This window comes from Carettochelys insculpta, chromosome 1 (assembly GCF_033958435.1).
Source record: "Carettochelys insculpta isolate YL-2023 chromosome 1, ASM3395843v1, whole genome shotgun sequence".
NCBI lineage: Eukaryota > Metazoa > Chordata > Testudines > Carettochelyidae > Carettochelys > Carettochelys insculpta.
In genome coordinates, this window is record NC_134137.1 from 285,496,928 (window position 1) to 285,522,289 (window position 25,362).

The 25,362-nt window shown below is 48.8% G+C and overlaps 1 protein-coding gene across 3 annotated transcripts in view; it reads left to right on the forward strand.

Moving 5' to 3' along the window:
• PLBD1 (phospholipase B domain containing 1) overlaps positions 1-25,362 on the forward strand; it is an 85,551-nt gene that overhangs the window by 52,855 nt on the left and 7,334 nt on the right. For 2 of the 3 annotated variants that reach the window (XM_075010647.1, XM_075010630.1), the window contains 3 exons: positions 1,627-1,827; positions 1,942-2,082; positions 24,615-24,800. In XM_075010647.1, coding sequence (XP_074866748.1) covers positions 1,627-1,827; positions 1,942-2,082; positions 24,615-24,800 — 528 coding nt within the window. Of the gene's footprint in view, positions 1-1,626; positions 1,828-1,941; positions 2,083-20,867; positions 22,163-22,255; positions 22,440-24,614; positions 24,801-25,362 lie in introns of those variants that run through there. The other variant, XM_075010639.1, reaches the window with a different exon arrangement.

Sequence of the window (25,362 nt, forward strand, 5' to 3'; positions counted from 1 at the left end):
AAGTGCTGCTTTCAGAAATGCACACCACCCAGGTAGATGGGGGGGCCTTTTGAAAGGGCCCCCCCGACTTTGGAAGCTCCTTCTTCCTAAAACCAAACAGGAAGAACAAGAGGCTTTTGAAGTCCGGGGGGGTCCTTTCAAAAGGCCCCCATCTACCTGGGCGGTGTGCGTTTCTGAAAACAGCACTTTCGAATTGTATGCAGCTGTCATTATGCTAATGAGGTGCTGCATATTCATGTCAGCGCCTCATTAACCTCTTCCGAAGTGCCTCATTAACATGCCCCCACTGAAAGGAGGGGGCATGTGTAGACCCAGCTCTTATGTGACCCTGAGCAAGGTGTTTTGTCTGTGCTCAATTTGCTCAGCTGAAATATGGGAGTAATAGTACTTAACTTCCTGGTCTGATGAGTGTTAATACCTGTTACCAATAGTGGAAGATGTTATCACATGTTATCTTCAGTTAGGGCGACCATATCCCCTTGTCCCACATACTGGACAGGGAGATATGTGGGGGAGGGGCGGGGCGGCTCCTCCAACCTCTGGGGAGCCAGGAAGGAGGTGACAGCTGCTGGGGCTCCCCAGGAGCCCCAAGGATGCCGCCCGGTGCTCCCTGGGAGCTCCAAGGCTGTGCAGGGAGTTCGGTGGCAAATATGGGACAATGAGTCAGTCCCTTTAAAAAAAAAAATCAGGATGCCTTTTTGGTGTCCCATATGCAGGGGGCATGGTCACCCATCTTCATGGGAAGATGCAGTAGCAGTAAGAATGAAAATGGCATACATAAACTTAATTGCAGTCTCTATGAATCATTGTACTTAAAAGGATGCTGCCCAGCTATTTAGAAATGAATATTTAAGGAGTTGTATTCACTTTGAAAAGTTATGCCATTATAAATTATATTTTGCGGGTCTAGATTTGTTATGATTACTTTTATCAGAATAGCTCAGTTGACAAATTCACCTCCTCCTGCTTTCATAATTGCCACACCTACGACTGAAAGTTAAGCTATTTCTGCTTTGTAGATAGTTAGCAGTAGTCCTGAGCCATCTCGGTTATTATGGGGGATCTTTACACCTCTGTATGTCTTGTGGTGGGGAATCTTGTGCTGTGGAGTCTAAGATTTCTGGATTTCACACCAGCAGAAGGGAATCCTGCTCTGTGTTCCATGGCTGTATTGTCTTTGAAAGGCTGAAGTGAAAAAAAGTAGGATAGTGACTATTTATCAATAGTGACTAGTAGGGAGGACTGTCAACACAGGGAGCACAAATATGATGCAAGAGGTGGATGATTTGTTAAGTCATTTTTCAGAGTAGAACTAAACTTTAAAAGATGGAGTTGGAAAGAGGATTTCCTGCCATAATTATTTAGTCAACCTCCTAGGGACTAATTTTAAGAAATACTCTTGCCCCAAAATTGAGAGATCTGAAGCTTGAACAGGTTGATACGATCCCTTTTTTAAAAAGGATCCATGTTAGTTTAAATGTATACTTTGTGAGTAGTTATATAATCACTAATGCAGCAATAAGATTGTTTATCCTAAAGTCTCTTCTGTTTCTTGACAGCTGTTTATCCTACAAAACTTGTTAAGAGCCCACAAAGTTAACAGGAATTTTTCTGTTTTTGTTTAAGGTTTGTTGGTGTCTCTGGATGACTTTTACTTACTTGGCAGTGGGTTGGTAATGTTGCAAACCACAAACAACGTGTATAATGACACTCTGCTTCAGTATGTGGTGCCCGAATCTCTATTTACTTGGCAGAGAGTCCGTATTGCCAACATGATGGCAGACAATGGTAAAACTTGGGCACAAACCTTCTTACGGTGCAATTCTGGTGAGCATGTTTCTATGACCCCTGAATAGGGAAAGCAGTCCCTTATTCTTTGTTTCCCACCCAGCTTTCCCAGACAGGAGTGAAAGATTTCACCTTCTCCTAATTGTCCCCTAGGAACCTATAACAATCAGTACATGGTCTTGGATATGAAGAAAGTTCAGCTGCAAAGTAGCCTGGATGACGGAGCACTCTATATAATTGAACAGATTCCAACACTCGTGGAGTATTCTGATCAGACAAGTGTTCTCCGTAAAGGTAATTGTGGCCTTGCTAGCTTTAGGGTCAGGCAAATGCAACCATTTGTGCAAGGTGATGGGAGTGTTATTTTACATATGAGAAGGGTGTATGTTGGACAACTGCACTGAGACTCCAAGTTGGGAAGCTTGTTGTGTAAATGTCTCCTAGATCCCAAGAACAGTAATTTGTTGTGAGTATCTTGCTGTTCCAGATGAAACTGGCTCCCCTCTACTGCCTCTGAATGCAAATTGCTATCGGGAGCATTTTTTTAGGTTGTGCTGAAGGTAAGAATTGGTGACTTGTTCTTTTCCCTGATTTGGTTTTCTTCTGTATGGTTTCCCTCTGTATTGGAGTGCCTTGATTTTTAACTCAGAGGCGGGAGGAAACATTCTTAATTAGTGTTGTGACACTGAGAGTCAGTTGAACCTTTTTGTGATAGTCCCTGGAGAGGGAAATGGGTTTAAAAGACATAAAAAAAAAAAAAAAACTTTGATGGACTCTGAGCTGAGCTTTCCTGGGGCTGTGCCATCTAGCAAATACTTGGTCTCCAGAAGATGCCTTAAGCCTGCAGTAAAGCTAGAGTGACAGATTGACTGACTGAAAATATAACCCAAAGCCATACTGAGAGATCATGCTGGAATCCTGGTATCAGAGCCCATTCACTTGCATTTTCCAGGAACTTGCATCTTCAGCCAGAAGTCTGAGCTCTATCCATAGACTTCACTGTTTTGTTTCCCAGGTGCACTTGCACAGCTGAAGATGTGATGAGTTGGAGAATTGACCCACATACACCAACATTCCTGAAGATGTGTCAATCATAACTAGGGTGTTTTTGTTTCATTTCGGATTTCTGCTATCTCCTTTAATTCAGAGGAAATGGCTGGAAGACTTTTGTTGCTTCCACAATACAAATAACACTTTTTGACGTAATGCTTATCATAAATTGCCTGTCTTCACCCACCTTACATTTTGTGTGCTTCTAACCCACTGAAGGGGCACACATAACTGTTTTTAATCCTTGTTTCTCCCTGTTGTGAATATGACTTAATTGGCGACAGACTAACAAATTGCAACCTCCATTAGTCCTCTCTGACTGAAGGAATCCCTTTTACTTGGGCTTGCTCTACACTTGACCTTACAGTTGACTGCAAATACGCAATTCTAGCTATTGCAATTGCTTAGCTAAAATCAACATATCTGCAGTCGCCTGTAAGGTCTGTCATCACTGAGGGTGGTCAAGAGGAGCATTTCTCCTGTCAGCCTCCCTTACTCCTTGCCGTTTTGGACCCCAGAGAGATCAACTTCACATGTCTTTACCAGACATGAGAAATCAAACTCAGGAAGATCAACCCTGAATGGGTCGCTCTCTTGATAAGAGTAGGTATACCCTTAGCGAAGTTTGCCAATTAGTGACTCTGATGTTGGTCATTGTGGGCATATGTACTGAGTACACTATAACACATTAAACAAATTAATACAAGGTGAGTTGGTAGATACTGACACAGACTCTCTGTTGGGGGTGTCCTCTATTTTGAAAGTTCCAGTTTGGTAACGCTACAGTCAAAGCTGTGTTCCCCCACATACAGCTGTTTCTCAGAGACTATGAATAGTCAGGCTGTATTTGGACCTGATCTACCCCTCATTTCAGCACCTGCAGTCATTTTTCCAATGGTTTGTACATAATGTTCTGCCCTAACCTTGACACTGATGGGCCCTTTTTAAGGTCTGGCCTGTTAATTTGACTGTTGAGAGCCAAGCAAATAGAATCATAACTTGTCCCTTGTATCCAGGGGAGCAGAAGAGTGCTCCTTTCTTTAATAGCTTCAGGCAGCTGATGTCAGTGGCTGTCTTCCTGCCCACACCTAGTGCTGCCAAGTAACTATTTCCTTCAGGTCTCAGGGCTCACAATTGCTCTGGTCAATCAAGGGCCTGAAAAAGGATGGGTAGAATCAGAAGACATTGGGGAAGGCCAGATGCTATCCAAGCTGTTTGTGCATGAGAGGCAGGTGTGAGAGGGGAAGATAGAAAATAAGCAGTAATGACTAAAGAGTTAAAGGATATCAGACTGGGACGAGCAACAAGTCACAGCTTGTCCATTCAAAAACAATCAAACCACAATCTGAAAATTTTGCAATGAACAGAACAACTTTGCATTTGAATATTTTCTGTGGCATGTGTAGGAGGTTTTGGGAAACGGCAGAGGAAAAGCCAAAAGATGTTTTCATGGTGCATTTCAGAAGCACTTGGGAAAACAGAAAGTGTGTATTTAAAAAGTAGTCATTGTTTAAGGATACAGTTAAAAGGATTGGAAGCCTTAGGGGACAGAATATGAAGGAGCGGAAAATGAAATGAATTGTGAAGCTTAAACAACTTACTGCTTTGAGAAAATCTTGGTGTGTTAAATATTGGAATAAACAACATTTTACACTACGTGCTGTAGCAAACCACGTCTTTTCTTTCACCAGCCTTAGCATTTCCCTCCTCTCCTCTCCCTCTGATGATGATGATGGGCCTGGAGTAAGGTAATGGTTTGCTTTCCCCCTTCTGTGCTCCCTTGTTGTGTCTTCAGGATAGGCCTAAAGGTAAGCCTAAGGAGTGTTCTTTCTCCGCTCAAGAAGGGAAATAATCCCATAGACCCAAACAAAAGGTAATAATACCCTGTCCCAGCGAGGAGACAGTGAAAGGTGTCATCCTGTTTGTCTCAGGGTGTCAGTCCTTCTGCTAGTCAGCACTCGGCCTTGTTTGTTTCCTTATTTTCTTCCTGGGGAAGCTACTTCCCTGCTGCTACTAGCCTGGTAGCAGCTGGTCTTTCTCTCACTGGGGAGAGGTTTTGAAAGGTCTCAGGTAGCTCTTAATTGGACTCAGGTGCGTCTAATTAACCTGAGGTAAGCCCGTCTCAGTTTTGTCAGAAAAAGAGCCTTCAACATTCTAGGGCTAACATAACTTTCTTACACTACCCTCTTCAGTCCTTTGGCCTGACTTTATCACTGTGCTTTGACAACGTGTGCATTTTCCAAGTATGTGGACACGTTTTGCATTTATTGGATCAAGCATGGTACAAATCAACCATGTTCCCAAAATTTGAAATACACACACTTCTTCTGATCCCAAAGAATTTGTCCAGACATGGGAAGTGGTACAACATGGCTATTCATTCCTTTCTGTGGCTTGTTGCTTCATTAAGCCCAGCCTGGTCATGCTGCTGCATATGATTTCCCATCATTTAATCAGTGGCCGGCCTTCAGGACTGACTCACCATAGTTGTGTGCAGTATTGCACTATTTCCACAACACCCTGTCATCTGTTTGTCTTCTGTGATGTTGTAATCACTAATCTTTTTGACTTCAGCCAAAGCTGTACTGTCACTTCATATCACACTCCTTCTCATTCTTCAGTTGTTGTAATATCATTCCCACTAGATCTGTCATCTTGATTTCTGTTTCCTCCACCTTCTGATGTCTGTTCCATTTAATGCATCTGCTTCCAAGCTACAGAGTAATACTGCTAGTCCTTTGGTTTTATTCATTTTCACTTTGAAGCTGAACAGTGGTTTTATCAGTCCATAATTTCTTCAACTTCTGTGTAGCTGTTGTTGCTAATCATGTTTCCTTTTAACCACATTCTTGATGGAACTGTTGGCACTGATCAATCTTGCTAAGTATGTGTAAGGATTTACTTGTTTTTTTACATCACCGCTACTGCATTTCAGTACTTAGTATATTGTCCCTTTTTCAAGATCAACCACTTCTTCTTGACATTAAAGCTGTGTCTACACTTGTCCCCACTTTTCGAAAGGGGGATGCTCATGAGACACTTTGGGATATGCTAATGAGGTGCTGCAATGACTATGCAGCACCTCATTGGCATAATGGCGGCCATGGCACTTCGAAAGTGCCACTTTCGATGATGCACAGTTAGTCTACATGGGGTCCTTTTCAGAAGGACCCAGCACACTTAAAAGTCCCCTTATTCCTATTTGGTTATAGGAATAAGGGGATTTCGAAGTGTGAAGGGTCCTATTGAAAAAGTCCCCGGGTAGACGAGCAGCGTGCAATCAAAAGCAGCACTTTCGAAATGCCATGGTCACCATTATGCTAATGAGGCACTGCATAGTCATTTCAGCACCTCATTAGCATATCCCAAAGTATCTCATTAGCATCCCCCTTTCAAAAGGAGGGGGTTAGTGTAGAGATAGCCATATTGTATGTCCAAGCTGGCTACACCAATTTTCCAAGATAGTGAAGAGAGTCCTCATCAATTCAAAAAGGTCTGCTTGTTGTACAGTGTCATCTGCATGAGCTAAAATGTTTAACTTGAGATCACTAAGCATCATTCCCTCCAATCTATCTACAATTTTTAACATCCAGTTTAAGAATATAAAGAAAAGGGATGGTAATTCTGTTACCCTTTGTCTTCCATCCAACTTTGATTTGAACCAATGCTTAATCTTCCAATAGTTCTTATGTCACTTTAGGAATCTTTGTACATAACTTTTGTAATTGCCGTTATCCTATCCGGAACTGCATATGATTTTACTGCTTTCCATAATGTTTCCTTCCTAACCAAATTAAATTTCTATGTGAAGTTGATGAAAAGGCACAAAAAGGGAGCTTACAAAAAGTGAATGTCTAGGGAGGGTTATAAACGTATAGCTCGAGAATGTAGGGCAGTTATCAGGAAGGCGAAAGGGCAACTGGAATTGCGACTCATGAGGAATGTGAAGGATAACAAGAAAAGTTTCTACAGGAATGTTACCAAGAAGAAGGTGATCAGAGAGGGCGTGGGGCCCCTACTGGAAGAGGGAGGTAACCCAGTGACAGATGATGTAGGGAAAGCTGAAGTACTTAATGCTTTCTTTGCCTCTGTCTTCACGGACAAAGACAGCTTTCGGACTAATGCGATAAGTGATGCATTGTGGGATGAAGGTGGACAGCCTTTGGTGGGGAAAGAACAGGTTAGGAGCTATCTAAAAAATCTAAATGTACATAAATCGATGGGCCTGGACCTAATTTATCCTAGGGTTCTGAGGGAGTTGGCGTACGTTGTTGACGAGCCCTTGGCCATTATCTTTGAAAAGTCATAGAGATCGGGATAGATTCTGGATGATTGGAAAAAGGCAAATGTAGTGCCCATCTTTAAAAAAGGGAAGAAGGATGATCCAGGGAACTATAGGTTGGTCAGTGTTACATCAGTCCTTGGAAAAATCATGGAGGTGCTCCTCAAGGAAGTCATTTTGAGGCACTTGGAGGAGGGGAGAGTGATCAGGAATAGTCAGCATGGATTCATGAAGGGGAGCTGGAAGGCAGCCAGCCTGGCAAGGGGGGAAACTACACCCCAGAGGGGCACCCCTCGGGCTCCTCTCCCCAGGATGGGTTCGAATGACTGTCTCTGATTGCTGCACTGACTCTTCTGTGAGAAGCTGTGCCTCTGTTGCCTAATAAACTTCCTGTTCTACCTGCTGAGCGAGAATCACTCCTGCCTGTGGACAGGGTACAGTGCTTTGGGACCCCTGAACCCCTTCACAACTGCCTACAGTAAACTATGCACAACTGTGATCTGTTGTCATGCACCAACAGGAGCACAAGAAAAGAATGGATTGTAACAATAGATGGATAGCATTATAGATGAGATTCCTGATCATGATATGAGTTTTCTAATGAGAAATACGAACATGAAGGTTGGTAGTGGACTCAGTAAGCAAAGGAATAAAATTGGGATAACATGGTATCAGGATGGCCAACAAATTTCCTGTGAAGTGCACAATCTGTTATTCACACAGATATGCACAAAATTCTTCGAGTGATTGCTCATGTCCATTCCAGTTTGGGTGTGTGCCGAGCGCATGCCCAGTTGCCGGAAGCTTTTTGCCCTAGCCGGTAGCCTTAGGGTTGGTGTGGCGCCCCCTGGAGTGGCAGCTGTATGGCCACACATATATGCACCGCCCAACCTGCCCCTCTGCTCAGTTCCTTCTCGACATGCTGTCGGTTGCTGGAGCTTAACTCTTGTTGAGAGTTCACAAGTAGCCTTTATTGTTTTAATTAGTTGTAAATAGTTTAGATAGTTATCTTTGTAGGTAAATTGTGCCTGTATAGCACCTAGTAAGCCAAGGTGGGTCTTTAACCCCCTCAGTATCTCAGCGCTGGGGGTGCCTGGCTCCCTGGGGTTTAAAAACTGTTCGAGATGTGGCAAACATACGCCCAAAAGTGACCCGCATAAAGCTTGTCTGGGCTGCCTCAGTGAGACTCATCTCTGAGAGCGCTGCTCTATCTGTAAGGCCTTCAGACCCAGGACTTTAAAAGATAGAGCTCAAAGGCTGAAAGTTTTTCTGATAGAGTCAGCCTTGTGCCCAGACGATTCCTCGGCAGGAAACAGAGCGTCGCATCTTTGGTGCAGAGCACTCTGGCACCGTTGGTGCAGTCAGAGGGCTCTCGGCGCCAAGAGCAGGACTCGGCATCGAGCACCTCCTGGCGCCATAAGAGCCAGTCCCCAATGCCTCGTAAGAAGAAGAGACAGGACCGGGGTTGATCCCAAGAAAGAAGAGGGCGAAGACAGGCATCGGTGGAGTCTGCCAGATCGCACCATGACCAAGGTCACGAAGTGCGGGCATCGACTCCAGCGCAAGGCAGGAGCCCGTGCTCTCCCAGACTGCCCTTGACGCCAGAGGCCTTAAGTGCTGCACAAGGCCCCCTGCAAATTATGGTGCCGCTACAAACGCCGCACCGGGAGCCTTCATCACCCCTGCTCCAGGCGCCTGGTCAGGCTCCAGGGACCCTGGCATGGTTCCAGACGCTGGTGGGACCCAACAAACGGTCGGTGCCGTACAAACAGTACAGAGCCCAGAAGACCCAATGAGACGTATGGGACTCTCGGTACCACCATAGTCTTTGGTGTCAGGGTCCATGTTGGAATCAGACTCCCTTTACTCCAGCTTGGTGCGGAGCGGGAGTACAAGGTCATCCCAACGCAGCAGGCACCGGCACCACTCCCAGTGCTCCCTAGAAGGAGAGTGGCAAAGGCCCCATCAGGGGGCACCACAATGGCCGTTCTGGACCCTGTGGGCGATTCACGAGGTGCAAGGGCGGGATGCAGGACTCCCGTTCAGGGTGCCTGGCACCCCTCAGGTGCCGAGATCGGTGCCAACAGCTTCTCTGGGAGCCCTGCTGGAGGAGCAGGTGGAGTTGTCAGCACCGGCACCAATGGCAGCACTGGCACTGACATCGGCACTGGGACAGTTAGAGGCGACCCAGGCCTGGGCACCACCCCTACAGGCACTGGGAACTGTGGTGCAGTGGGCACCGGCACTGATGGAACCGGTGCTGTCCCAGGTGCAGAGTGGCCCTGTCTCTACGGCGCCATACCAGAGACCGCTAGGGAGCACGGCACCACAGACTGTGGTGCTGGGGACTGAAGTAGAAGTGCCAGAACCCTCTGCACTGGCGGGCTTGCAGGGCATATTGACTCTTCTTCGTCCTCTCCAGATGAGACGTTAGCTGGATCCTCTGCATCCCCAGTACTGGAGGATGGAGGAACATCCCAGCAGCTATTGAGGAGGGTCGCCCAGAGTCTGGGGGTACAGGAGGAAGAGGTCAGGGATGAAACAGACCCTGTTACAAGCATCCTCTCAATGTCTGGACCGTCTAGGGTAGCACTGCCCATTATAAAGACAGTTGCCAGCACAGCCAAGACAGTATGGCAAACCCCAGCCTCAGCCTTGCCCACGGCTAGGAAAAATGAACGCCGGTATTTTGTCCCAGCACAGGGAAGTGAACATCTGTTTGCTCATCCTCCCTCTGACTCCCTTGTCGTGGATGCTGTGAACAACAGGGGGTTCAAGGGCCCTCCCCCAAAAACAAAGACGACAAAAGACTAGACCTGTATGGTAGAAAAGTTTACTCTACGGGTGGCCTACAGTTGAGAATTGCTAACCAGCAGGCCATGGTTAGCAGGTACACATGCAGTATGGCCAGCTTCATGGACCGTTTTGCTGAACTGCTCCCACTGGACTCCAAGCCAGAATTCACGGCCCTGGTAGCAGAGCAGAGACTCATATCCGGAGCAGCACTGCAGGCCACCCTAAATGCAGCCGATGCGGCCACTAGGGTCATGGCCTCGGGTATAGCCATGAGAAGGGGAGCATGGCTTCAGGTCTCAGGACTCTCACAGGAGGTGCAGCAGTCCATTCAGGACCTCCCCTTTGAGGGTCTCTCTTTATTCTTGGAGAAAACTGATAAGAGACTTCATAGTATGAAGGACTCTTGGACCATGCTCGCTGGGCCTGTACACACTGGTGACCCAGAGAAGGCATTTTAACCTGGGGCCCCAGTTCAGACAGTTCCCCCAACAACAACAACGGGATGGGAACAGGAGAAGGGGCCATCATAATAGGAGGCGTCAGGGTTGCCAGACACAGGACCAGGGCCACCCTAAAACCCCTTCTGGGCCCAGACACCAATTTTGACAGGGCCGTCGGGAGTGATTCACAGATCACTCTCATAGTTCCAGCCCAGTGTTTATTTTCACTCTGCCTAGCCCCATTCTACCATGCATGGTGCAGCATAACTTCGGGCCAGTGGGTCTTCCACATGGTAGAAAAGGGATATGCCATCCAATTTTCTTCTTACCTCCCTTCACAACCCCCTTCCCTGTCCCTCTTCAGGGACTCCTCTCATGAGATGGTTCTCAGACAGGAGGTAGGAACCCTCCTACAAAAGGGGGCTATAGAGGAAGCTCTCCAGGAATTCTGGGGACAGGGATTCTACTCCTGCTGTTTCCTAATTCTGAAAGTGAAAGGGTGGCTGAGGCCCATCTTGGACCGATGAAACCTGAACAAATTTGTAAAAAAGGTAAAGTTTTGTATGAGATCCCTGGGCATAATCATCCCAATGCTGGAACAAGGGGACTGGTTTGCTGCTTTTGACTTACAGGACACATATTTCCATATAGCAATTTATCCACCTCACAGGAGGTTCCTCATATTTGTGCTAGGGAAGGACCATTATCGATTCACAGTCCTTCCGTTCAGACTCTCCTCAGCCCCAAGAGTCTTTACCAAGTGTATGTCAGTAGCGGCAGCCTTCCTATGCAGGTGGGGAGTGCATCTGTTCGTTTACCCAGATGACTGGCTGATCAGGGGTTGGTCACAAGGACAGGTGTCGAAACATGTACAGCTAATAAGAGCAACGTTCGACATGTTAAGCCTCCTAGTAAATGAGGCGAAGTCTGTGCTAGCCCCGACTCAAGTCATGGAGTTCGTGGGTGCATGTCTAGATGCAGAGCAAGCCAGAGCGTTTCTGCCACACAGCAGGGTCCAAGCGATGGCGTCTTGCATCCAAGTCCTAATAAGGTTCCCAGCCACAACGGCCAGGGGATGCTTCAGATTGTTGGGGCACATGGCAGCATGCACGTTCGTAGTCCAGCATGCTAGGTTACGAATGCACCCCTTTCAGATGTGGCTCGCCTCAGTATACAGATCTATCAGGGACAACATAGACAAGTGTAACCCTTCTGTTAATGCCAGATGCCTGCCAGAAGGGCCGGGTTCAACTCTTGTGGGGTTTTCCTGTCAAGGATACAACCAACCGGCTCGAGCCCCCACCCAGTGGCCTGGGACAATTTCACCCCCGTGCTGGGTGCCTGTAAGGCGGTTCTCCCCCCACAGCCTTGCAAGCACAGAGTCTGAGATAGAGATGGCTTGTTTAATGACCATAACCTAGCCCAAGGTTATGGTGACAGATGCAGTATATCTAAGCAAAGAAGAGACAAACCCCCTTCACCCAGATACCATCCCCATATGCAGTAGAACCCAGTCTCTTGCTGGGGGCTCTTGGCCCTTTACCCCACACACAGTTACAGGATGTACCTTCTGCGGTGCAGTCCCAAACCCAAAGGCTGCAGATACATCACCAGGGCAGTACTAGCTGTCCACTTGTCTGCAGCCTCCCCTTGCTGCCACCAGCCGCCTGGCCGTAGCCCGCCAGTCGCTGTCATCCGCCGCCGCTCCTACTGGCCGCCCGCTGCCGCTCCTAGCACCTGCCAGTCGCTGTCACTCCTACCGGCCGCCCACCATTGTCACTCCCAACCCCACTGCTTGGGATCGCCCTGAGGCAGAACCCTGTGATTTCAGCTCTGTGTGGCCTCAGCTGCCACTCTGTGATTTCAGCTCCTGGTATCTCTCATGTGGGGTTTCACAAACACCCTAGTATCCAGCTCTATCTTTCAACAGGTGGGGAGGGTTAGTCAAGCCAGGCTTATAGCTATATGGCCAAGGCATAGGCAGGGCCATAGCACTCAGCAAGCTGGCTCAGCCAGTGCCCCTCCCCTTCTTTCTCACAATGCTTTAAACCAGGGGGCCCTGTGTAATCAATGTCTTACACAGCTAAGGCGACTGCCCTGTCCCCCACAACAACCCAGAGCATTGGTGAGATCTCACAACTCCCGCATTGTGTCAGCTTAAATTGTGATTTTACAACTACATGTTTACAATAGACCAAATCTCATGGCTTACTTGCTACCCATTAGGCTTTGCCCGAAAAGGTATCACACATGCACACCTTTGCATTCTCATGCAAATGATCACTGGGAGACACACTCCTCCCAGCCTCAGTATCACACCTGCCGCCCTTTGCATTCTCATGCAGATGACCTCTGGGAGACACATTCCTCCCAGCCTTCAGCACATTGCGTTCCTTCTGCCACATTCCCTACTTCCTCCCCCCAGCTGAGAATTTGACGTCCCAGCAAAACACTGTTTCGATTATAACATCCACATGAATTCCCCTCTAATGGCCTGAGAAAGCTCACTATGGCTTCTACAAGTCTGTGTGCCAGATGTATTACATCCTCCCCAACTACTCCAAGTGCCTCATAAGTTAGTCTGTTTATGGGCTTTATGGCTCTATCTCACCTATTGAGGATGGGGATAACAGGGGTTGCAGGGTCCTCCTCTGACAGCAGGGGCAAGGGGCATCCACCCGGGGACTCCCCCTCGACCCACATTGGTCCTTGTGTCTCTTGCTCACAGACTGGGATATCCTGGACAAAAACTTCTCCGTCAGCTAATCGGGGTGTAGCCGCACATGCCTGGTTCTCCTCCAAACTGTCCGCAGTTGGGGCAGGTTCATCATCCCAGACTAGTCTTGTTGTGGAAGGAGGGTCTCCAGGCTGGGGCCTAAACACTTCCACTCTGGGATTCAGTGCCAAAGGTGTTGCCCTTTCCCCAGGTTCCTGCAATAGACTCTGGGACCTGGTTCCCACTCTAGGGTGTTCCATGGGAATCTCATCCTCTTCAGAATCACTCTCAAAGGTGCTGGATAAGGGTAGATCATCTCCACTGCACCCACTGCCTGTGTTGGGTAATGGATGCGACCTTGCACTTTCTTTGCAACCCGGTCGTATGTCATAGTCCATCTCTGCAGATGCACCAACCAACTCTCCCACGGGCAGTAGGAGATTCCTATGTACGGTCTTCATTGGCCCTGATCCGCTCTCAGGTTTAATCTTGTAAACAGGTAGGTCCTTAAGTCTTTCCACCACCAGGTAGGGTGTTGCCTTCCATCTATCGGCAATCTCGTGTTTACCAGCAACCCCTAGATTCCGCAGGAGAACTCGGTCCCCAGGTTGGAGCTCCTGAGGGCGCACTCTTGCATCATACCGGTGTTTGTTACCATCTGTGTTCCTGCGGGCAGCTGCCGTAGCCAAACGGTAGGCATCCCGCAGCTTTTCCTTTAGTCGGGAAACATACTGCAGATGTGTCTCATAGCCTTCCCCATCCGCTGACACCCCAAAACATAAGTCTATTGGTAGTCTGGGCTCCCGTCCAAACATTAGCAAGTACGGGGTGGCTCCCGTAGCGTCATTCTTTGTGGCATTGTAGGCATGCACCAAAAAGGCAACATGTTGACTCCAGGCCGCTTTCTGCTCCGGGCGCAATGTCCCCAGCATATCCAATAAGGTTCGGTTAAACCGTTCTGGCTGAGGGTCCCCTTGTGGGTGGTAAGGGGTTGTCCTGGACTTCTTGATTCCTGCCACTCTTAGCACCTCCTTTAAGAGTTGACTTTCAAAGTCTCGCCCTTGGTCAGAGTGTATCCGAGTTGGGAGTCCAAACACTGAGAAGTACTTTTCCCACAATACCCATGCCACAGTAGTGGCTCTCTGGTCCCATGCGGGGTAGGCCTGAGCGTATCGGGTAAAGTGATCGGTTACCACTAAGATGTTTCCAATATTCTTCCTATCCAGTTCCAGAGACAAGAAGTCAATGCATACCAGTTGCAAGGGTTTGCTGGTCGTGATGCTCTGCAGATAGGCTGCTCTAGTGGGCAGAGTTTTGTGTTGAACACATCGAGCACACGTCTCACATTTCCGGCGTACATCCTCGGCCATCTGGGGCCAATAGAACCTATTACAGAGCAGCTCAAGTGTTCTTTCCATACCCAAATGTCCGAAATCATCATGCAGAGCCCTCATGGCCAGAACCCTGTACTCGGTTGGTAGTACCAGTTGTGTTCGTCGATTTTGCAATGGATCTACGGTGACCCGGTGCAGCACGCCTTGTATCAGTCTCAGTTTGTCCCACTCCCTTAGTAGTATTTTACTTCCTGGAGTGGAGGGAACAATGGTCCGAGGGTCTTGCCCCTCTCTTTTTGTGAGTAGGGTGTCACGGATGTCAGCATCTTGCAACTGGGCTTTTTGCCAGTCCGCTGCATTGAGCCTAGGCAATAGCGATTGATCCAATGCAATATAGTTCACAGAGGCCGACGGCACACTCTCAGGTGGTAAACCCAGAGTTTCAGCAATGCAACTCTCAGGGGCCTGGGACTTGTGATAACTTCAGTTGCAAATGGCTCTTACTCCATTTACAGGAATCTCAGCAATCTCCGGTGGCTGTGGGCGTCGTGACAATGCATCGGTGTCAATGTTGCTTCTCCCCGATCGGTACTGTAGGCTGAACTCGTAGCTGGCCAAGGCAGCCACCCATCTCTGCCCAGTAGCGTCCAGCTTAGCACTTGTCAATACATATGTCAATGGATTGTTGTCTGTCCATACTTGGAACTTAGCACCATATAGGTAGTCATGAAACTTCTCAGTGATGGCCCACTTCAAGGCCAAGAACTCTAGCTTGTCGATGGGGTAACGGTTCTCACTGTCAGACAATCCTCAGCTAGCAAAGGTCACAGGCCTAAGTTTGCTGTCCACATCTTGGTATAACACCGCCCCTAACCCTTCCAAACTGGCATCCGTATGCAAGATAAAGGGTTTGTTTGGGTCAGCAAACACTAGGACTGGAGCATGAGTTAGGCAGTTAATGATCTCTCGGAAAGCTTTCTCACACCTCTCATCCCATTGTGATCCAAAAGGCTCTAGAGGACCACGGCACTTCTGCCCTGGAAGTCTTGAGGGCCCCCCCTTACCCTTGGTCTTAGCCTTGCTCTTGTTGAGCGGGTATCCACGAGTGAGATCATTCAAAGGCTTGATAATGGACGCATAATGTTCCACAAATCTACGGTAACATCCACTAAATCCAAGAAAGGTTTTAAGCTCTCGGTAATTGTTGGGACTTGGCCATGTGACAAGTGCCTCTATTTTGTCTGGATCAGTACTCACACCTTCCTGGGACACAATGTGACCCACATACTTCACCGATGTTCTACAAAACTGGCATTTGTCAATAGAAAGTTTCAACCCATAGTCCTCCAACCGGTCAAGGACCTGAAGAAGTCTTTCTTCATGTTCCTCCAATGTTCTTCTGAATACGATCAGGTCATCCAAGTAAACCAAGACTTGCAGTAGGTTCATGTCTCCCACCACTTTCTCCATAAGATGCTGGAATGTGGCTGGTGCCCCGGAAATCCCTTGCAGCATGCGTTCGAACTGGTAGAACCCTAATGGGCAGATGAAGGCTGTCTTCTCTTTATCTTCTGCCCCCAGAGGAATCTGATAGTATCCACTTCGAAGGTCTAAAACTGAGAACCACTGGCTTCCTAGCAGGCAGTCTAAGGCATCTTGGATCTGAGGCATAGTGTACTGGTCAGTCACTGTACAGCTGTTTAGGGTGCGGTAATCAATACACATCTGGATTTTTCCATTCTTTTTATGGACCACAACAATGGGTGAAGCATATGGGCTGCGGGACTCTGTAATGATGCCATTCTCTGCCAGCTCTTGAAGATGCTGTCGCACATCTTCCATCTCAGAAAGGGCGATCTTCCTAGATCTCTCCTGGAAGGGTCGAGAATCATGCAGCCTGATGTTATGTTCAACCCCTTTTGCACATCCCACTCATGCAGTGAGAATACCTTTGTTCTCTTGCAAAGCTTTTCCCTTAACCGCGTCTTCCATTCCTCAGACAGTGGTGAATCTCCAAAGTCAAATTTTTCTGGATCTATCATTGGGGCCGGAGTACCACACTGGGGCTTTACCGCTGCATCAGGCTCAAAAAGGTCTGCTATCTTTTGCCCTCGCTTTACAACAATATCATGACTTGTCTCATTAACGATTAGTATAGTCACCTCTTCCTGTGCTTCAGCAGGTAAGGCTATAACTCCACTGGGAACCAACACTCCTTCAGGAAGGCCTCCGTCAGCTGGTTGCTCTACCATAGCTAGAGTCCCTCCGCTGCTCTTTAGCCAGGTACTCCTAGTGAGCACCTCTTGCTCTGTCCTTGCAGGCACTACTATGGGAGTTGTGCCCGCATACCTCAGGGTACCCATTGGTAGTTCAGGCAACTCCTGTTTAGAATCCTCAATTTTCTTGTAGGCTTCAGCACAAAGTGCATGAATCAGGGTGCTCAGGTATTGGTCCCTGGCCCCCGTCGTCTGCAGTATTCTGCCAGTACTTTAAAGAGACTGGAGTTGGTCCCTATTAGCACCGACACATCAGAGATCCCCTTGGGGTCGGGGCATATTAAGGCAACTGTGTCTACCTCTTCTCTCACCCCCGCCACTTCTTCCAGGAACTCTAGGTGCACTATGATATATCCCGCATAGGAGTATTCATTCATGCTGAGTCCACACAGGCCGAGACCCATCAGTGGCTGGATAGGTAGGTGCCCAAGCCTTTGTTGATAGAATGACTGGAATATGATAGTCACTTGAGATCCTGTATCAAGTACGGCTCTACATTCCACCCCTTCTATCTTCACATTGACTTCTGCTCTAGGCCCTATTAGTCCTTGTGGGAAGGCCGGGGGTCTGTCTCTTCTAAGGGAGCCTTCAATTCCAGAGGGTGTGTGCAGCTCCTTTCCCCAAACCCTGTGGCCATTTCCTGACTTTTCCCAGGTGACCCTCAGCTTTTGGTACACCAGTGTTGGATTTTCTCTATTTCGACATCTTGCTGCAGTGTGTCCTTCCTGACCACATCTGTAGCAGAAGAATGATCCTATACTTGGCCGACCTGTAGAAGTAGTGGTCCTGAGCCCAGTCTTATGGACCACTGCTGCTAGCTGTTCACCACTCTCTGGTGACCGGGCTGGACCTACAGCGCCCCTCAGTTCGTCCACCTGCACCATCAGGTCTTGCACCTTCTGGGCGAGCTCCTCTCCACTGTTCACCATCAATGTTGTGGGGGGTTGCAAGAGGGCTGTACCACCATGTTTGGACGGTTGAGTGCCCCAACTCTCACTAGTGGCCTGCCTTTCTTCCTCTTCTCGGATCTCTCTAATCAATCGCGAATAGCTGGGTGGGGCCACCAGTCGTTCTCTTAACCGAAGGTAGAATAGGATTGGGTGCTGGTATTGCGTTCCCCTCACAATTTGGGACACTCGAGTTCGATCCATTTGTTCCGCTGTGATGGCTCCATGCAAAACAACTCTCTGCAGTAGTTTCTCCAACCTCTGAACATAGGTTGACAACTTTTCACCCCTCTGTTGTCTGGTACTCAGGAACTTGCAATAAACTTCCTCCGAATCTTCAGTCCTCCCAAAAGCATGATTGAGAGCTTCTAAGCAGTCATTTGCACTAGCCTCTGGATTACCCAGCTTCACCATGCGAATGACATCCAGCGCGGGACCCCGGAGACTCTCTATCAGTCGCCTTCTCTTCTCGGCTTCAGGTACTGCCCACTCTCGGAGCATTTCAGTGGTATGTTCTAACAAGGGTTCAAACGCTTCTTCCCCTGGTATTGGGACCACACCACCAGAAAATAAGCGTAACTTACGGTATGAACTAGACTCATGATGAGGTCGCAGGACCTTCTCCAATGCTTGTCCCAAAGCTTTGGCCCATACATCCATAGAAGGGCCAGGGGGCGCTGGTTCAGCACTCAGTAGACTCGACACGTCTGCCATAGTCTTTCCTTCCTGTGCCAAGAAGGCTGTCATCTTCTCCTCAAATACTGCTGCAAAGGCCTTGGCGATCACAACTTTCAAGGTGCCAGTGGGAATCTTTATCTCACTTGGGATCTGCAAAGAGTCCACAGCTACTGGCAATTCACATAGCACCACAAATGCTTTGTCGTCTACTTGAGGTCTACGGCCCCCATATGCGACACCTCGTTAGAGAATCAATGGCTTTTGTTAGCAGGGCCTCAATTGGGCCATCTTCCATACCATCAGGTATCCCTAAAACTAATAGACAATTTCTAGGATCGATACTCAACTCCTCACACCAGTCTTCTAGCATACGGCCAGCCATGGTATAAACTCTAACTTATCCTGCAACAACAGAACTGCTTCTTACAATGTTATATATATATGGCTATGTCTACACGTGAAGCCAACATCGAAATAGCTTATTTCGATGTAGCAACATCGAAATATGCTATTTCGATGAGTAACGTCTACACGTCCTCCAGGGCTGGCAACGTCGATGTTCAACTTCGACGTTGCGCGGCACCACATCGAAATAGGCGCTGCGAGGGAACGTCTACACGCCAAAGTAGCACACATCGAAATAAGGGTGCCAGGCACAGCTGCAGACAGGGTCACAGGGCGGACTCAACAGCAAGCCGCTCCCTTAAAGGGCCCCTCCCAGACACAGTTGCACTAAACAACACAAGATACACAGAGCTGACAACTGGTTGCAGACCCTGTGCCTGCAGCGTGGATCCCCAGCTGCCGCAGCAGCAGCCAGAAGCCCTGGGCTAAGGGCTGCTGCCCACGGTGACCATAGAGCCCCGCAGGGGCTGGAGAGAGAGCATCTCTCAACCCCTCAGCTGATGGCCGCCATGGCGGACCCCACTATTTCGAAGTTGCGGGACGCGCAACGACTACACAGTCCCTACTTCGACGTTGAACGTCGAAGTAGGGCGCTATTCCTATACCCTCATGGGGTTAGCGACTTCGACGTCTCGCTGCCTAACGTCAAAGTTAACTTCGAAATAGCGCCCGGCGCGTGTAGCCGTGACGGGCGCTATTTCGAAGTTAGTGCCGCTACTTCAAAGTAGCGTGCACGTGTAGACACGGCTTATGTGTGCTTGTGAGGGGTACTACCCAGCAAAAGAGATCCTGGACGAGCCCCCACTTATGTAACGCTTCTGTTAATGCCAGATGCCTGCCAGAAGGGCCGGGTTCAACTCTTGTGGGGTTTTCCTGTCAAGAATACAACCAACCGGCTCGAGCCCCCACCCAGTGGCCTGGGACAATTTCACCCCCGTGCTGGGTGCCTGTAAGGTGGTTCTCCCCCGCCCCTCGCAAGCACAGAGTCTGAGATAGAGATGGCTTGTTTCATGACCATAACCTACCCCACGGTTACAGTGACAGATGCAGTTTATCTAAGCAAAGAAGAGACAAACCCCCTTCACCCAGATACCATCCCCATATGCAGTAGAACCCAGTCTCTTGCTGGGGGCTCTTGGCCCTTTACCCCACACACAGTTACAGGATGTACCTTCTGCAGTGCAGTCCCAAACCCAAAGGCTGCAGATACATCACCAGGGCAGTACTAGCTGTCCACTTGTCTGCAGCCTCCCCTTGCTGCCACCAGCCACCCGCCAGTCGCCATCATCTGCCGCCACTCCTACTGGCCGCCCGCCGGTCACTGTCATCCACCGCCGCTCCTACCACCCAGCCACCAGTCGCCTGCCACTGCTCCTACCAGCCACCCACTGTCATCACTCCCAACCCCACTGCTTGCGATCACCCTAAGGCAGAACCCAGTGATTTCAGCTCTGCGTGGCCTCAGCTGCCACTCTGTGATTTCAGCTCCTGGTATCTCTCATATGGGGTTTCACAAACACCCTAGTATCCAGCTCTATCTTTCAACAGGTGGGGAGGGTTAGTCAAGCCAGGCTTATAGCTATATGGCCAAGGCATAGGCAGGGCCATGGCACTCAGCAAGCTGGCTCAACCAGTGCCCCTCCTTTTCTTTCTCATAATGCTTTAAACCAGGGAGCCCTGGGTAATCAATGTCTTACACAGCTAAGGCGACTGCCCTGTCCCCCACAACAACCCAGAGCATTGGTGAGATCTCACAACTCCCGCATTGTGTCAGCTTAAATTGTGATTTTACAACTACATGTTTACAATAGACCAAATCTCATGGCTTACTTGCTACCCATTAGGCTTTGCCCGAAAAGGTATCACACATGCACACCTTTGCATTCTCATGCAAATGATCACTGGGAGACACACCCTCCCAGCCTCAGTATCACACCTGCCGCCCTTTGCATTCTCATGCAGATGACCTCTGGGAGACACATTCCTCCCAGCCTTCAGCAGCACTGCATTCCTTCTGCCACATTCCCTACACAAGTTAGTCACAGTCCCCTCAAAATTGTTGACAACACTGCATTGGTGGCTAGAAGCCAGGTCAGTCTGCATGGGAGTGCCCTTTGATCCCCCACAACCCTCCCTCTCTCTAGTCACAGATGCCTCAGACCTTGGCTCGGGAGCACACTTGGGGGACCGCCAGATGCAGGCCCTGCAGGGCAAGACCAACTCTCATCTCCACATAAACGTGCGAGAGCTCAGAACAGTTTGACTGGTGTGTGAAGTGTTTCAGAACGAGCTGAAGGGGCACTGTGTGGCAGTCAGCACAGACAACTCTTCAGCAATGTACTAGATGAACAAACAAGGGGGTGCATTCTCGTCGCCCCTGTGTCTAGAGGCCCTCACGCTTTGGGATTTCTGCATCCAGCACCAGATTCTCCTGAGGGCATTCTACCTGCGTGGGACTCACAACTCTCTGGCGGACCTCCTCAGCAGGTCCTTCATGGACCTCGAATGGTCATTACACACAGAAGTACTGAATTCAGTTTTCCAGAGGTGGGGACATCCCCAGGTAGACCTCTTCACCACGCATCTCAATGCGAAGTGCAGGACATTCTGCTCTTACCAGAACCGAAGTCCAGGCTCTTGGGCAGACGCCTTCAGCATTTGTTGGTTTGGCCCGTTGCTGTACGCCTTCCCACGGATACCGCTCGCCCACCCAACGCTGTTGAAAATTCAGTTGGACTGAGCATCAGTTATCCTGGTGGCCCCAGCCTGGGCTCTACAACACTGGTACTCGACCCTCTTGGAGATGTCCACTCACGCCCTGGAGACGCTCCCGCTGCGCCCGGACCTGCTGACACAGAAGGAGGGGAGACTGCGGCACCCCAATCTCCAAGCGCTGCCTCTCACAGCATGGAGGCTCCATGGCTGAGACCGGTTGAGCTGGCCTGCTCCCAACCTGTCAGGGAAGTATTGCTGAACAGCAGGAAACCCTCCACAAGGGTAGCGTATGTAGCCAAATGGAAAAGATTTACCATTTGGGCCACCCAAAAGGGGATGTCCCCGGAGAGGCCTAATACCATGTGTCCTAGACTACTTGCTGGCTCTAAGCCAGATGGGGTTGTCAGTATCCTTCCTAAGGGTGCACCTGGAAGATATTTTGGCATTTCACTCAGGGGACAGGAGGTTCTTGGTCTTCTCAGACCTGGTGGTAAAAAGGTTCATGAAGGGAAAGGAAAGAGTCAAACCACAGGTTTGGGCCCTCTGCCAACATGGGACCTTAATTTGGTTTTGTCCAAGCTGATGGCTCCCCCTTTTGAACCTCTTGCCTCTTGTTCTATGTTGTTCCTTACCTACAAGGTGGCATTCCTGGTGGCCATTACCTCAGCCAGAAGGGTGTCAGAGCTAAGGGCCCTGATGGTGGACCCAATTTATACCATGTTCCACAAAGACAAGGTTAGACTAAGACCCCACCTGGCGTTTCTGCCTAAGGTGGTCTCCCCTTTCCATATTAACCAAGACATCACCTTACCGGTGTTCTATCCAAAGCCCCAGGCCTCCCCTAGGGAGCAGAGTCTACACACCTTGGATGTCCAGAGGGCACTGGCCTTCTATATGGACAGGATCAAACCCTTCCGGAAGTCGCAGCAGCTGTTCGTTGCAGTGGCAGACAGGATGAAGGGGCACCCAGGCTCCTCTCAGCGGATCTCCTCCTGGATAACGACCTGTATCCGTGAGTGTTACAAACTGGCAGGGGTTCCCCCTCCCCCAATCAGGGCTCACTCCACTAGGGCACAGGAATCCTCTGTGGCGTTCTTGGCCTGGCGTTCTCCAGGACATCTGCAGCGCGGACACTTGGTCCTCCAGTCACACGTTCACAGTGCATTACGCAGTTATGCAGCACGCTAGGGAAGACGCTGCAGTGGGCAGGGCTGTCCTGCACTCCTTTCGGGGCTCCGACCCGGCCTCCTAGGCACTGGCTTGCACTCACCCACATTGGAATGCACATGAGCGATCACTTGAAGAAGAAAAGACAGTTACCTGTTCTGCAACTGGTGTTCTTCGAGATGTGTTGCTTATGTCCATTCCAAAACCCTCCCACCTTCCCCACTGTCGGAGTAGCCGGCAAGGAGGAATGGAGCGGGAGCGGGTCGGGCAGTGCATATATGGGTGGCCATATGGGCTCCACTCCAGGGGGCGCCCCACCGACCCTAAGGCTACCGGCTAGGGCAAAAAGCTTCCAGCAACTGGGCATGCACTCGGTGCACACCCAAATTGGAATGGACGTGAGCATCACATCTCCAAGAACACCAGTTACGGAACAGGTAACTGTCTTTTATGTGCAATTCAGAAGATGGCCAAACTAAAAATCAGAGTGACCTCATTATTATCAGTAAAAGACCTAAAAGAGCATTTTTGCATGTTAGTGTCTGCTGCGGCAGTGATCTTGAATGACTAATGGGAAAACTCAATAGTATGTTAAAACCCAAAATAGTAATTTCCAGATGGACGTGGACAGGCCTCTGTCTTCTTTGCTTTCTTTTTGGTTGGTAAAACTGTAAGTGCACTACTAAATAATAATTAAACCCCTTTTGTTTGGAAACAGTATTCCTGGAAGCTGGCTTGCCCGTATCTTGCCAACTACTTCTGTGGAGGATGGCCAAGTGCATTAATCTATGGAGAGACAGCTCAGAGAAACGTGGCACTGCGTGTTCCCTTCAGCTAGATTGTGTGTCATGTAAGCCAATGAGGGCCATGTAGTTGTATGGGATAGCCACTTTTGTACTGTGAGTGTATTGAGAGCGCAAGCCGCCTACTCAGAGAAAAGCATAGCTCTGGTACATAGGCTGCTAGTTCGAGACATTACATATCTAACAGCTTGATTTGTTGTTGTTTTTTTTTTTTGTAACAGTTGCTTGGTGAGCCCCAGTTTACTGTTTGAATATCAGCCAATCAGCTTCTCCCATCCTACCTCCTCAGAACAAGGGCTGTCATTAATCAATTTTTAGTTGAGAGATTTTGGAGCAAACTACTGGTGTTGCCACCGATTGAGCTGTCAATCTCCCTTTACCAGGGGCGAACCAGTGCCCCAGGTTGGTGATGAAAGTGTCTGTGCAGCTCTCGGTGCCATGTGTCAGCATGTGCCATCACATTACCTCCTCCTCCCTCTGTGGGGAAAAAAAAATGTACATTTCTGCCCGTTGAAAATGTACAGTAAAGGACCTCATTTTAATTTCCTGGGCTTGCACTTCAGAGCCAGTTCCAGTCTATTTGAGGTCCTGAATGATCCCATGACACTTTATTTTTTCCAAACTGGGGGGCATCCTGACTTAACCACACTAAAGGTAAATGTATTGGGCCTACCTAATAATCTCCATATAATTTCAGCTGAGTACACTGTTCTTTTAAAGGCGCTTTCATGACAGCATCGTCTTGATCTTTGCCTTTTGTGAGATAGTACAGCACTCTCCTAGCTCTAACTCTTCTGGTTTGGGGCGCTCAGAACCACTGATGGTGGTGACAAACACAAGAATCCCCCCAGATCATGAGGTGCACATGTAGTCAGCTCGTGGGTGTTGTCTAGAACTGCTCAGACCTTGCCTTGATGCACAAGATACTCCTGTAAGTCTAGCCTGCAACTGGCTTAAACTTTGCTTTGTGAAATAAGCATTCAAAGTGGAACCCTGAGGCCTGGGACTCTGTTGGTGCCACTCTCTTTCCTGGAATTACATATGAGCTAAGTCACCTGCTTCCAAAAGTAGCTGACGTGTTGTGCTGCTGTCAGACTGGGCCTAGCTCATGTCCCTGGCCAGCACAGGTCAGGCAACACAGCAGTTACTCATCGTTTTAAAATGAGTTCACAGTTCGTTTAAATAATTAACAACAAAATGAGTTGTCTCCCTTGCAGGATACTGGCCTTCTTACAACATCCCTTTCCATGAAAACATCTACAACCTCAGTGGATATACAGAGTATGTTGAGAAATATGGCTTGGACTTTTCTTACGAACTGACTCCCAGAGCAAAAATCTTCCGACGGGATCAGGGGAAAGTGACTGACTTGGAGACCATGAAGTATATAATGAGATATAACAGTAAGAAACCCATTTGTTTTTCATTGACCTGATTTTTATTGGTTGTATTATGGTGTTGGCTAACAGCCCCAGTCATGGCTTGGGGCCATTCTGTGCTCAGTGCTTTACAAACACAGCAGAGAGACAGTCCCTGCTCTGAGACACTTCCCCTATGAGAGAGGACTTGAAAACCATTTCCGGTTTTTAGAAGCTCCAGAGGGGAACAGGGAGAGTTTTAACCTCTGAGTGCACGTGCCATGGAGGTCAATTCTAGCTAACTTTCCAGAGAACATCTGAAACACCAACAGAACTCAGACGCATGCTTGGGCTCCCTTTCTGGACACAGCTGGAGTAAGGAAAGGGTCTTTAAAAAGTCTTAGTCACAAGGCAATGTGTTTGTAATAATAACATGCAGGATTTAGCATTAAATCTTTCAAAAAGACTGCTTTAACAGTCCCCTCCCCTTAATCTACACTACGGCAGAAGATCAACCCATTCAGGGTCGATCTTCTGGGGTTTGATTTCATGCACGCAGGAATGAAGTTCTCAGGGGTCAAAGTTGACCCCTGTGTTCCTCACAAGA